This window comes from Astyanax mexicanus, chromosome 5 (genome assembly GCF_023375975.1).
Source record: "Astyanax mexicanus isolate ESR-SI-001 chromosome 5, AstMex3_surface, whole genome shotgun sequence".
In the NCBI taxonomy this organism is placed as follows: domain Eukaryota; kingdom Metazoa; phylum Chordata; class Actinopteri; order Characiformes; family Acestrorhamphidae; genus Astyanax; species Astyanax mexicanus.
Window position 1 is genome coordinate 16744836 of NC_064412.1, and position 13274 is coordinate 16758109.

The window sequence follows — 13274 nt, forward strand, 5'->3', positions numbered from 1 at the left end:
CTTAACGAGACAATTAAGTCTTACATAATAAGACATTTCAACCATCTTCCTGATTATAAATCAGCCCAAAGTTATGATCATAAATCAGCCCTTTGCACCATAATGACTTATCTGTGTGAGATCATTTAGCCTAATAAACCACGAGCAGCAGAAACATGTGAGGAGCTTCAGTCAGTCACGTAGAAATGCTTCAGTAACCCGAGTGAGAGAGATTATGTGTAAGATGAGCTCCTGCTCTCAGTCTGCCCTCTATTCTGAAATGATTTATTGATGACATTACTGAAACTGCTTTAGCATTGCTTAGAGCTATTGTGTTTACTTTCGTAAAACAGCAGATGATAGAGCAGACCACAGATGCACTTACAAACCCAGCAATTTCATTCAAATGCCAATGAACTGGTTACATAAGTAGAAAATGATTAGTCAGAAGTGGTACAATTGCAGCAAGTCTGAGACCGTTATAACACCTTTAATAATGAACAGAAGGAGCTGTAGAAAACGAACAGAGCAAGATTCTCTAAAGTAATTATGTGCAGCGAATTTAATTTAATGTGTTGAGCACTGTTCTTAAATCAAGCAGATTATAATTTAAATGGCTGAAAAGTGTGTTTATATATAAGCTCTAATCGCAATTAGATCATTTTAGTTGTGTGTAGATGTTTGGGTCTAATCTCTAACTGAGCAAGACGTTGGATTTGCACCAGTGAATTAAATTGTATTAGTGTTCATTTTTAGTGGACAGTGTCTACGCCTGTCACAATAATTACACTATTGACTTATTGTCCAGTATATGTACATAAACTCAATTTTTGCTGACCTTGATATTCATTGTGTGTTGTTGCATGTTTGTTTACATATAAATGAACTACACCAGTGTTTTAGCCAGTCGCACAATGACCAATACATCAATAAGGACACCTCCATACACACAGAGTGGACTGCGGTATGTCCAGAAAAAAGAAAAGAAGTACTACCACACTATTACTAACTAAAATACATTTTTGTTAAAAAGGTGTACTTGCTTGATTAGGCTATTGTTTTATAATTATATTTATTATTATATGTATCATTAAATGGTCTTAAAATTACTATAATATTTTTAATCCCAATTATTTTTAGACTATTTATTGTCCTTAAAAAAACGTTATTGTGACAGGCCTCACAATGTCACTCTTACTTGGTAAAAAAATTCACACCTATAAAAACAAACTGAATTTAAGTGCCCTAATAGCATGAGTAAGAAACCCTCAGACAAACCAAAAGTCAAAAGGGGTCTGGACTCAGGGGGACGTCTGTGAAAAATATTTTACACTTCTACTTAGTAACTTATCTACTTAGTGATAAGTACTGATTGCATCCGTACTACAATTGAAAAAAACAGGAGGACCAGTGAGTTTTTTGGCTTTCTCGTTCACATGACCTTGCTTTCAGTTGGTCCTCCATTTCCACTCGCTGTTGTGTTTATGTGGATCTCCGTGGAAACGCATGCTCAAAGTGTAATTACGGTGCATTTTATTGGACAAATATTTTATCAACGTGAGGTGACGAAACTCGGGACTAAAATTACCAGTTACGTGTTAATGCATAAAGAACCTTTTCTTCAAAAATGGTTCTTTAGATTTTCAAAGGGTTTTTCACACTCACATCTTCTTAATGGAACCTGAAAGTGGTTATTCTACAGCATCACTTGGTGGATAGAGTGATCAGTATGAATGTAAGGCAGGATTATAATGTATAATAGAAACATGTTTGGAGTTCACTCAGGGGTTGGTGGCCATGAGTCATGACAGAACAAGGATATGAAGATTATTTATTAAAATTTGTGGACATCCAGGTGAGGCTATTTCATCACAGTATGAAGGTGAATGACTTGTGCTGGTGGCTGTAAAGTGAGCAGTTAAGCAGGTCCAGAGGGCAGAGTACCACACTGTCACACACAGGCATACTAATAGACAACAGGAGGAGAGGCTTAGCCCAGCAAGGAGACTCAACAGATTGTGCTGTGCCCTGAAGACACACAGGAAGGTTATTACATAGCTGGGGATTCTGGGAGGAAGAAGCTCTTCTGGTTGCTGTAATTTTAGTAATTTTAGTAATTCTGTGTAATGAGGGTTGTGTTTGAAGCAAAATGTTAGATTGACATCACAATTTACTGAATGTTTAATCTTGTCTATTTTGTAATTGAGCATATTGTAATGAATGCAATGTTTCAATGTCAGCCATCAAAGTGGAATACAACACATATATACTATACAATACACAATAATTAAATATAAATATAACTATTTTGTGACATTAATGCTCATATAATGTTTTAAAAAACCTAGAATACACTTTGCATCTCCTAGCCTTGCACAACTTTTATTTGTAATTATTCCTAATTTTAACTTTCATAGTCTCATAGTCCTCTTTGCGTTGGAATGATTTGTGATAAGCTTACTGTACTGATTGTAAGTCAGCCTAGTATCTGTCCACTCAAAGTGTGGGTGGGTCTTTTTTATTGGGTCAGATTAGCATTAGCATTTAGCTGTTTTAGTGGTTGTGACATCTTCTGCGTGTCCTGAAGTGTCCCTGCAGCTTTCAGCGGTCTTGCTCCTTTTGCCCTCTGATTGGCCTAGTATTATGTTTCTCTGGTCAGCAGTTATTCTTCCTCTGGTTTTTCTTCACCTTGCTTTCATATTTTTGTGGTGTGGGTACAGCATTTCTTTTTCCAAAATACTTTCAATAGTGGACTGTTTGTGTTAGATTAGGGGGCATAAGGAAAAGTATCCAACCCTGTTAATTTTTGGTTTTTAGATTTGGCCTGTTTTACAGCTGTTTAAGTTTTTTTTTTTTTTTTTGCTTTTAAGTAAAGAGACAATAGTGTCAAAAAGTAAGGGTCCATCACTTCCATGTGCTAAACTAATTTAGTACATTCAACTTATCTCTCTATCTATCTATCTATCTATCTATCTATCTATCTATCTATCTATCTATCTATCTATCTATCTATCTATCTATCTATCTATCTATCTATTTAATTTAGGTTATATACTGTTTATATTCTAATTCCCCTTTAAGCAGCTAGAAGAAATGTAAATTTCAGTCTATTATGTTTCTACACACTACTCAAGCTCATTTACGTGCTAAGTGCTTTGGCGTGTAATAAGCTAATGGCATATTTGTGGATAACTTCACCCATTAGAGGGTTAATTGAGATTACATTTGGAGAAATTTTTTATCCCTTCGTACACAACCTATTCTGGGGCTGACGAGTATCATTTTGACACCTTCACTCTGTGTGGTAATCACCAGATGCTACACCAAATGTCTGTGAGATTGAGTTCAGTTTAATAAACAGGCTGCTTAGTATCATATCAACACGGTTATGAAGAGTACATTACTTTCTGTCTTTATTTTTCATTCAGCAAATGCCATCAGCCACAATATTTAGTTTATCTGTGTTTATCCCCAGACATTCTGTAATTCTGTCATTTATTTTTCCCTCGACTAAAAACAGGGTGAAGATGGTGTTCCTGGGGAAGATGGCAGAAAGGTAATACAAATCTGGATTGTAATGCAGTTCAGTTTCAGAATCATCCAAGTTAATATTTTACAATATTTATACATTGTTTTAACTCTTGCTGTCCGTCTTAAAGGGTGACAAAGGAGATGCAGGACCCTCTGGAAGAAATGTGAGCAACTCCCTCTTTCAGTCTCTTTTTCTCCCTTTCTTCCCTCCCTCTCTCTCAGTTTTAAGTATTTAAGAAATATTTGTAATTGACACCTCAATGTACTATGACTAAATGTGTAACATGGTGGAGGCAGGATGCAAATGCAGGTCAATAAACAATATTGTCCATAACTCAAATAATAAACAAAGAACAAACACCAGGAAAAGGAAACAAACTCTAAGGCTACTGAAACAAAGACTATAAAACAAAGGATTAACCATAAGACAAACAAGACAAAACAAACAAGCACAATAGATAAACAAAAAAACTAACTAAAGAAAACAAACCAGAAACTAAACTTACAAAAAAACTGCAGGAACGAGGAACAAACAAACAGATATTAAACAACATGGTTCTACATGGGCTAGAGTTCACATACAGACAGAGGGTCTAACACAAACAAAAAGCAGAGGACTGGAGCAGGAAGGACAAAAAAAAGGGAAAGACACAAAACAGACACAGGCTAAGGTGTGACAATATGGACAAAAGTATTGGGACACTAATAAGTGATATAATAATTAAACCCAGCTATTTGCCTGGTCTGATTGCCACAGAAATATAAAATCTGGTCCCTAGCCACTCAGTCTGCTTTTACAAACATTGCTGAAAGAAGGGGTGGCTGTTTAGAGCTCACTGAACAGTACAGTAATAGGATGCATTTGCTGCAGCCAAAGTCAGTTTGTGAAATTTCTTCCCTCCTAGATATTCCAATGAATCTAATCTGGGTGGTATTTTTAGAAAGTGTATGCATTTAAGAACCCCATTAGCTCAAACACAAAGTGTCAGACCTCGCAAAGTTATAGATCGGAGTCACAGAGTGCATAAGAGCATTTATTTATTTGTTTTTTTATTTATTAAACAGTTACAATGCACATTGATCAACATTTCAGTTTCTACATCAAATGTAAATGTGTCAGAGTAAGCTAAAAAGCAAATTTTAATCTGAGCATACACGTCATCATAACACTGCTAACTAAATAGCCTTGTTAATCACGTGTTTACTATGCATAATGTCACCAAATCATCATGCTAAAGGTATTGTTGCAATGAAACTGGAGAAACAGAAACCAACTTAACCTGCTGGCACAAAGCTTGACTGCTATTTTTGCTGCCTCCAGCCTTGTAACGTTACTTAGATATTAATTACTATCTTGTGTACAGCACAAGTTTCCCCCCCCAAGCATACACTTCTGAAACTAGACTTTAAAACCCATAGACATGTCCTGGCTGGAGGACTTGGGTTTCTGCTGCCTGGCCTATGTGTCTAGATTAGAAGGCGAAAACATAAAAATAGGACAAATAGTAAATAGAACTGTGCCTTTACATCATCTGTCTATTACCAATTAGCTGCAAATTCTAAAACAACTTCATATTGATGGATTTAGAAGGGCATTAATACATAAATGGCTTGAATGAATCTATAGGTGTGTAATGTATAGGTATCTTAACAATACTTATGTCTGTGTAATGTGCATGTGGTACATTTTTAATGTTGTTTAGGTATTGTTGGACCCTCCTCAGCAGAACAAACTATATCTAAACAAAATATTCAACAGAAGCATTTTAAACTAAAATGTTAAGAACACAGTTGGGGTTTTTGGTTTTCCAGATTGGAGAGATTTTGTTTGTAAACAGCTTTTCATGCTCAAATACTGTTTAAAATATCTATTCTTTATATCTCTTTTTCTTAAAGATTGTTAGTGTTCCATAACAATTTTCTTTCATGCGAGAAACAATTTTCCTGCCATTCTTAACTACACATGTGATTTTCTCTAATTCTCTCTTAGTGTCATCTCACTTAGTGTTGTTTTTTGTTCTTTCTTCTCTCCTGCCTCACGACAATGGACAGTCTGTGTTTGCCTCACGCCATTATTTTCTTTTAGTAGCTTTCTGTAGTGCAATCACAGCGTAGCATAAATGTGGTGTGAAATTTCACACGTAACTACACAGACAAATTCTTCACTTTCAAGGCCTGGTTCTGTTGTTGAGTTGCTGTGTGTGTTGCTGAGTGTGTGTGTGTGTGTGTGTGAAAGGAGGCTCCAGGGAGGAGTTCTTCACAGATGAGATTATTTGATGTGCAAATTTATGCCCATTAATTAAGAAATTTGTTTGTTTCACGCATGCACCCCCTTCTTAATTTCACTCTTTGTCAGGGTCAAGATGGGCTGAAAGGTGATCGAGGCATTGCAGGACCCTCTGGACCTGCAGGACCACCTGGACCACCAGGGGTCCCTGGCAATATAGGACCCCCAGGACAGGTGTGTGTGCATGCGTCTGTGTAGCTTGTGTTCTTTCTTTTGGTTTTCTGAAGCATGACTGTGCGGGTAATCCCTAAAGAGCTTATTTGATGTGCAAATTTCTTGGCCATTAATTATGAAATCAGTTTGTGCTGTGGATTTTTCCTATTACTCTCTCTCTGCTTATCTCTCTTACACTCTTTTTTTTCTTCCACTCTTGTTCTCTCTCTCTTTCTCTCTCTTTCTCTCCCTCTCACAGGTGGTCTATGTTAAAGGAGCTGATATACCACCTATTCCAGGACCTCAGGGTCCTCCAGGAGCTCCAGTGAGTATTTTGATCCATTCGTAATATAGTTTGTTTGTGCTAGCAGTTGAGAGTGGATTAGTTGGGAGGTTTAATCTATCCAAATTATTTTGCCATGCCTTCTTCCACCACTGTTAGAATTCCCTGGCATTTCCTATTAACTGGTTTAAAGTTTGACATTAACTACAGCTGAGGGCATGCATCATCAAGTAGCTTTCTATGCTAACCCAACATTCCAACAGGCTATTTAACCTTTTTTCGATCATAGCTAACTAGCTAACTAGCAGCACCATATAATTAATATCCACCACCTTTCAAAGAAGGTGCTAAATTTAACACATATACCCAAGCATTCATCTGCTCTTATCATTTTGTAAACATAGCTCAGTTATGGGCCTCCAGTAAAGCAGACGTGTCAGGTGCTGAAAGGCTGTTAGTTTCATTGTTAGACCCTCACAAGCATCTGAAGCATCTATATAATTTACTACTGTTTTAAAAGTGTCATAAGCCTAGTTTTCAGTGGGTTGAATACATTTGCACAGTTTGACACAAACTAGCTATAAAGGCATAAATCAGGGAAACCAAAGCTGAAAAGTAATTGACTACAGTTCTGTGTCGTTTAAAGTGAGCAACTTTCCAACCTAAATACTAAAAAAATGTCTGTTTTATAATAAATATAATAGGTAAAACAAATAAGCCATTTCATTAGTGTCAAATAGATTTTTGACTCCAAAAAGAGAAGGACAAATATCATCCCAGTAAAATGTAAACATGTACTGTAGTTACATGACATTTATAGTGTGATGTGTAAAAATATGGGATTTTTTGTAAGGCTTCAGTTGTAAATCTACTTCAGAGCCCCCCTAGCTCTCACTGTGAGTTATTTATAGATTTCAAAATGAAAATATCTTACAGACACCACAAGGGTGAATCATGTGACTTGTACACACAACCCAGTTATAAAAAGAAAACATCACTTTTATCGCCTTTAGAGTGGATTTGAATCTGGAGTAATATCTGTCTGGCTACTGTCACAATTAACAAATGCTGTTGTTCCTGTGGAAACGTGATACTAACCAAAACTATTATCCCTCAACCTGTACCAAATTAAAATATTTTCTTGAGTTTGATTCTAATGTCCTTTCTGTTATCTACAGATAAATGTTTTAATTTTTATCATTTTTCTTACAGGGAATTCCTGGGGTTCCAGGAGCTGCCGGAGCTCGGGTAGGTTTAACTGATATATTTACATGTATAAATGCAAATGAAATTAACTGAAATTAAATTAAACAAAACAGTTGGTTGATATGTATAGGGAGTACATTTACCTTTATATATACATATTACTGATATTCTGTCTGCACTATAAAACTACAGCAAATGCAGCAGATTTATTTTAAATTTGATAAAGCCGTGTAGAATCAAAGCCAAAACAAGGTCATCATTTCCAATATAATCATGCATTTCTGCTGTTAAATTAGTATATATTTTTTTTAAAGGGAGACAGAGGGCCAGCCGGTATTAAAGGAGAGCAGGTATGTTTTGTTTACTGCATCAGTATCTCATATTCAGTTAACTGATAATTCATTGGGAACAAGATTTTGATTTTCAAATATGTTTATTTGCTATCAGGGAGATCCGGGTGAGGACGGATCACCTGGCAAGCCAGGAACTCCAGTGGTAAGCGCACACACACACACACACACATACTGTCTGCCTGAACCTGAACCTGACCCGATGCCCAACCCTAAACTTGGACTTGGGCCGAGAATTCCCACCACTTTTCTCGGACCTAGACTATGTCTTCCACTTGGCTAAAATTAAAAACTCCACACGTTGCTTAATAGAATGCAGCCGCCAGGCAAGATAATTGAAACCTTTGGAGGCAGAAAACAGGAAGTTTAGGCACCTACAACTCAGAATTGTAGTGAAAAAGTACAGTTTTAAGACTCTACTTACTACATTAATGTGGGGTTTAAATCGTGCTTGGGCTCATGATATCAGTTTATGGGACAGGGCGGGTCGGGCTCAGACAAAATGGGCTCTGGTTGTGCTGGATTTTTTGGGCCCGATCTAACTACACACACAAACACACATACACTCCCTACATATTAAGGCTGCAACTAATGATTATTTTTGTATTCGACTAATCTGCTGATTATGTTTTCGATTAGTCGATTAGTCAATTATTATAGATGCTATGTCCTCATCTCAAAAAATGATAGAAACAGCTGATCATGAGACTTAATAGTCATTTACATATCCAGTTTCTGTTTAAACGTGGAAAGTACTGATATTATTTAGTGAGTAAATATGTAATCTGTTGAGTTTGGGCACTTTTTGAGACACAAATTAAGTTGAGTGTAACCTGTGTGAGTAAGCCATTTACTGATCTCTTACTGCGCTTCTGTCCCCAGCACTTTGTGTAAAGCGGTACTGTTAAAAAATAAAGGTTAAGCGACAATGAAATCAACATTGTCGATTATATCAACTAATCGTTGCAGCCCTACTACATATGAACACTAATAAAAAGAGAGTTAATCACCATTTTGGCTGTTTTTCTTATTTGTTTCAGGATGTGAAGAGGGCACTGTCAGACTTTGGCATTGAGGTACTTAAAGGTTAAACATGAAAATGATTGATAATGATATATATGCAGCAATTTTTAAAACAGCTTCCTATGCAACATCTTCCTATAGGTCAGGGATTTAAAGTTGGTGCTGGACAAAAAGGATGTCTTGCTGAATGCTGGAATAGAGAAGCCAGATAAAGGACAAAAAGGAGATAAAGGAGATGCAGGATCCCCAGGCCCTTCTGGCGGTGACGTAAGTTTGTGTGTGTGTGTATGTGTGTGTGTTTGTGCGTGTGTCAGATTAATTGTAGGTCAAATTAAAAGCTTGCCCTTTTGCTGGCCTGTGAAGAGAAGAGCAGGTGTAGGGGCTGAATTTTCCTCGGGCACTGTCCATGGTGCTGCCCGTCTGTAGTGCTGAACCAACAACAGGCCATCAGCTGCTCCTGCTTGAAACTCTCTAGTGACCCAATCACATTTACATTTATCTCTTTTTCTTTGGTTTATTCTTTGTCTTTATTATTATTATTCATGTACTTTTTTTTATGTTTTAAAGCTTTTTAAAAAATTTTAACCGATCAATACTCCTACTATCCTTCTCCTGCTCTTTCAACATGTATTTTTTTATCCTGGTTACCATATCCTGTCATCCCATTTTTACAATTAAAAAGAGAGGACATTGAAGTATATGAAACAAGACAGTTTAATAGTATTTTAAAGTTTAAGATATGAAGCTCATTTGAATAGTTAGCTGTATGTTAGTAGCTGAATATTTTTGTCACTGCTGTTCCTTAATCTTCTTTGTTCTTTTTCTGTGGTTTTAATTTTTTCCCGATCTAAGGGTGCTCGAGGATTCCCAGGTGAGCGAGGTTTAAAAGGTGATCAGGGTGAGAAAGGGCCTCCCGGCCCTCAGGGCCCCACAGGCAGGGCTATTGGAGAAAGAGGCCCAGAGGGTCCTCCAGGACAGGCAGGAGAGCCAGGAAAACCTGGTATACCAGGAGTACCAGGACGAGCTGGAGAACTGGGTGAGGCTGGCAGACCTGGAGAAAAGGTAACAAAAAAAAGTTTGTTATTGTAAAATTTTGTTGGTTAGATCAAATTTAAGGATAAATAACTGAATTTAATCTGCAACCTTTAGGGAGAAAGAGGGGAGAAAGGAGAGAGAGGAGAGTCGGTGAGTACAGGTTCACTGAGATCTTCACTTTATTCTTTATTATCTGTTAAAACAGCAGAACTTGACATTTTGGCTGTTTACTTTTTAGGGTAAACCTGGAATAACTGGTGCAACAGGACTTCCAGGCCCCAAGGTAAAAAATAAGCAGAATGTGGTCCAAAATCACTGAATATTGACTGCTATTTTCACACTCAATACTATAGGCGAATATATGTTTTTGATGTATGTCTTTTGATTGCTGTGTGTGTGTGTTTGTATGTGATAATGAATTATAGGGTGATTCAGTAACTGAACTTCCTGGTATGCCTGGTCCACGGGGCTTGCCGGGCCCTCAAGGAATTAGAGGAGAGGCTGGTGCACAAGGTCCTCCTGGACCTAAAGGAGAGCGGGTAAGTATTTTTTAAATTTCTATTAGGGATGCACAGAATCAAATTGTCAATACTATACAATACAATGAAAAAAAGGGAATAATTTAGACCAAGACTTGTCTATTTTAATACACTGTGCTGTTTAACTGCATGCCTGAATTCTAAGCTTAATAAGTCAAGATCAGATAATGTACAGTTTTATATAATACACATATCATATAAAACTGCAACATTTACCCTATCTATCCAGTGCAGTTTCCAGTGCCTATCAGGGAGTAATCCAGCTCAGAAACAAAATGTCATTAGCTCTGATCTGAGAGTAACTAAGCTCTCCTTTCTTTTTAGTTAAAAATGAGTGGAGCGCTTTCAATTAAAAGGAGAGAAGAGCTCTGTTACTTTGAGATGAGAGCTAATAACTCAAAGTCATTCAAAGTCTTTTAGTGTTGATTCAGAGTCTGCACACAGTATTTGTCTCTCTAAGTGCCCAAACACAACAGAATACATGGTTAAACACAAGGTATCAGCAGATGTCTAAATTGTGCTTTATGGTATGTCTTTTGGGATGGTAAAATGTTCTGTGTTAAATAAAATGTTTAAATGTATTTTTATTGTCTCGTACATTTCTGTGTATTCAATAATAAAATGCTCTTTTTTGTTGTAGGGTGTTGCAGGTTTTCGGGGAGAGAAGGGAGACAGAGGAGAAGTTGGGGAAAAGGGAAGAGATGGCCTCCCTGTAAGTCTGGCCTTTTTTCAATACGTTTCTGTTCTGCTTATATGTACCACTGTTCTTCACTTTCAGTGGTTCATATCAATGTAATAAAGCAATACTTTATTTAGGGCCTGGCAGGAGAACCTGGAAAAACTGGACAGGACGGGAAGCCGGTGAGAAAATGTTTGCCTGAGTTACACTAATAACCTTTTCCCGATATTATTTAACTATTTTTTACTGTACAGCCAATTTAGTAAAGAAAATGTACTGTGTTACTTTTTAATGATGAAACTATGGATGCTGTGTGAAACTGGAGTATCTATTGTAATTCTTGCCATTTTAAGGTGACCTGAAAATGGTGAGTCCTAGGAAGCCATTTACTATCTTGGGAAAATCTTAAAAGGAAAGTGGGCTCAGCAGTTTGTACTTTAAGTAGTGCTTTACAAAGTTATGAAGTTTTTTTTTTTACTATGGGGTTGTTTCTGATTAATATCACATGAAGGCCTAAGCCCTAGGAAAGGAAAAGAAAAGACTAAAGGGCATAATAATTTCAGAATAAATAGAGGAGAGTTAGAGAAGGGAGAAAGACAGTGGCTGAACGTAGGAGATGGAGAAGCACTGAGGCTCCACTCACACCTTTATTTATTCCCCTATGGAGCAGGGTTTGAAGGGGCCAGCCGGTCCACCAGGCCCACCTGTGAGTAACAGTAGCCCAACATGGCGGCCCCCTCTCGGGAGAGCCTGGGGATTGGCTGTGAAAGCTACAATAAGCCGCTGGAGCTGTTTCTCTTTGGCTGAGGCTACAGTAGATGTAGAAAGTAACCTATGCAGCACTGCTTCCAGCAGCTCACAACCCTCTCTTTTCTTTTCTCCAACCATACATCTGTCAATCCCTTTCTTATCTCACTTTCTCCTCATTTCTGATTCATCTGTGCCCTTTTAACTTCTCTAACCCTCACTGTCCCTTTCCTTCCTCCATCCCTCTCTCTCCTTTTCTTTCTTTAGGGCTTGCCCGGGTTCCCAGGAGTGCTGGGCAGACCGGTAGGTTTTTCTGTGGCTGCAACTGTTGGCTGCTTTGCTTATTAATGGGAAGGGGGGGGAAGGAATGATGTCCGTCTGCTGATATCTCTGTATTTTTGTGTGTATGTGTGTCTTTACAACATGTTCAGTGTATATATGTGTGTGTGTGTTTGTGTGTATATATGTGCATTTGTGTTAGGTGCATTTGTGTATATATGTGCATTTTGGTTGCAATTAGTTATTAGTGATGCTCCAATCCAATATACTGTAATCAACACTTTATTACTTTCTTTATTTATTAGTTTCTTTTTGTTAATTTGTTAATTAACAACAGAGCAGTTGTGTAATGTTGGGGCATGTCCGTCTCCACTGATTAATTTTTGATTACGTTTTTGGCATAAAAAACTGACTACAGTATATTTAAGCAACATTTACACTTAAACAACTTAAAACAAGATGAAAATATTTTTATCACAGCTACAATGTTTGGAAAACTTGCTTTCAGTTCTTCAGAAATCTACAAGTTCAGACCTGGGCTATGTTCACATTACCAGTGTGGTTTCTTTTTTTGCCTTATTTTGACACAGATCCTATTTGTTCAGTTTATGTCAAATCCAATATTTCAATCAGATTTAAGTCTCTTTCATACGGGGTCCTAGATTGGATACTTATCCAATTTGTGGGCGTGCAATTTACATATGAACAGATCAGATGTTATGCGTTCTTTGTCTGTACACATGCTTTTGGTGTTGTCATCAGCTGGCTCTAGTTTTGTGCTGAATTTGCGTGTGTGCAGGTCTTTGCAGCAGTTTGGACACAACAGATTATGCTCACAATTCTTGTTGATCCTGTTCATTAATAACTAATTGCTCAGTTTCCTCCACAACAAACAAAACAAACTGCTGCATGATGAACATGCACACAAATAATGGGATTTTAATTCTGGTTGGGGGGTGGTCAGAATTCAGCACAACACAGCGCTGTGCAGCATGGCAAAACAAAAAAGTTGATGTGCATAAAAATTCAGATTGGTTCACAGATATTACAAGCCAATTCTGATCTGAGCAAATATTTGGAATTGCTTAATGAGGCTTATTATGTGAACATAGCCTAAGATGCAACTTTCTGCTTTACCCCAATAAGTAAAATCCCAAACACATTCAGTGGTGTTGAGTTCAGG

The 13274-nt window shown here is 37.4% G+C and overlaps 1 protein-coding gene and 1 long non-coding RNA gene across 4 annotated transcripts in view; one reads left to right on the top strand and one right to left on the bottom strand.

The window, feature by feature from the left end:
• col7a1 (collagen, type VII, alpha 1) overlaps nucleotides 1-13274 on the top strand; it is an 85347-nt gene that overhangs the window by 51237 nt on the left and 20836 nt on the right. For 2 of the 3 annotated variants that reach the window (XM_049479256.1, XM_022675755.2), the window contains exons 67-82: nucleotides 3500-3535; nucleotides 3639-3674; nucleotides 5867-5971; nucleotides 6210-6275; nucleotides 7446-7481; nucleotides 7754-7789; nucleotides 7887-7934; nucleotides 8830-8865; nucleotides 8954-9079; nucleotides 9665-9874; nucleotides 9962-9997; nucleotides 10086-10130; nucleotides 10273-10386; nucleotides 11027-11098; nucleotides 11203-11247; nucleotides 12080-12115. In XM_049479256.1, the coding sequence (XP_049335213.1) occupies nucleotides 3500-3535; nucleotides 3639-3674; nucleotides 5867-5971; nucleotides 6210-6275; nucleotides 7446-7481; nucleotides 7754-7789; nucleotides 7887-7934; nucleotides 8830-8865; nucleotides 8954-9079; nucleotides 9665-9874; nucleotides 9962-9997; nucleotides 10086-10130; nucleotides 10273-10386; nucleotides 11027-11098; nucleotides 11203-11247; nucleotides 12080-12115 (1083 nt within the window). Of the gene's footprint in view, nucleotides 1-3499; nucleotides 3536-3638; nucleotides 3675-5866; nucleotides 5972-6209; nucleotides 6276-7445; nucleotides 7482-7753; nucleotides 7790-7886; nucleotides 7935-8829; nucleotides 8866-8953; nucleotides 9080-9664; nucleotides 9875-9961; nucleotides 9998-10085; nucleotides 10131-10272; nucleotides 10387-11026; nucleotides 11099-11202; nucleotides 11248-11735; nucleotides 11772-12079; nucleotides 12116-13274 lie in introns of all 3 variants that reach the window. The other variant, XM_049479257.1, reaches the window with a different exon arrangement.
• LOC111193775 (uncharacterized) overlaps nucleotides 9509-13274 on the bottom strand; it is a 54896-nt gene continuing 51130 nt past the window's right edge. The window contains exon 3 of the long non-coding RNA XR_007439126.1: nucleotides 9509-9863. This is a non-coding gene — a long non-coding RNA (uncharacterized LOC111193775). The remainder of the gene's footprint in view (nucleotides 9864-13274) is intronic.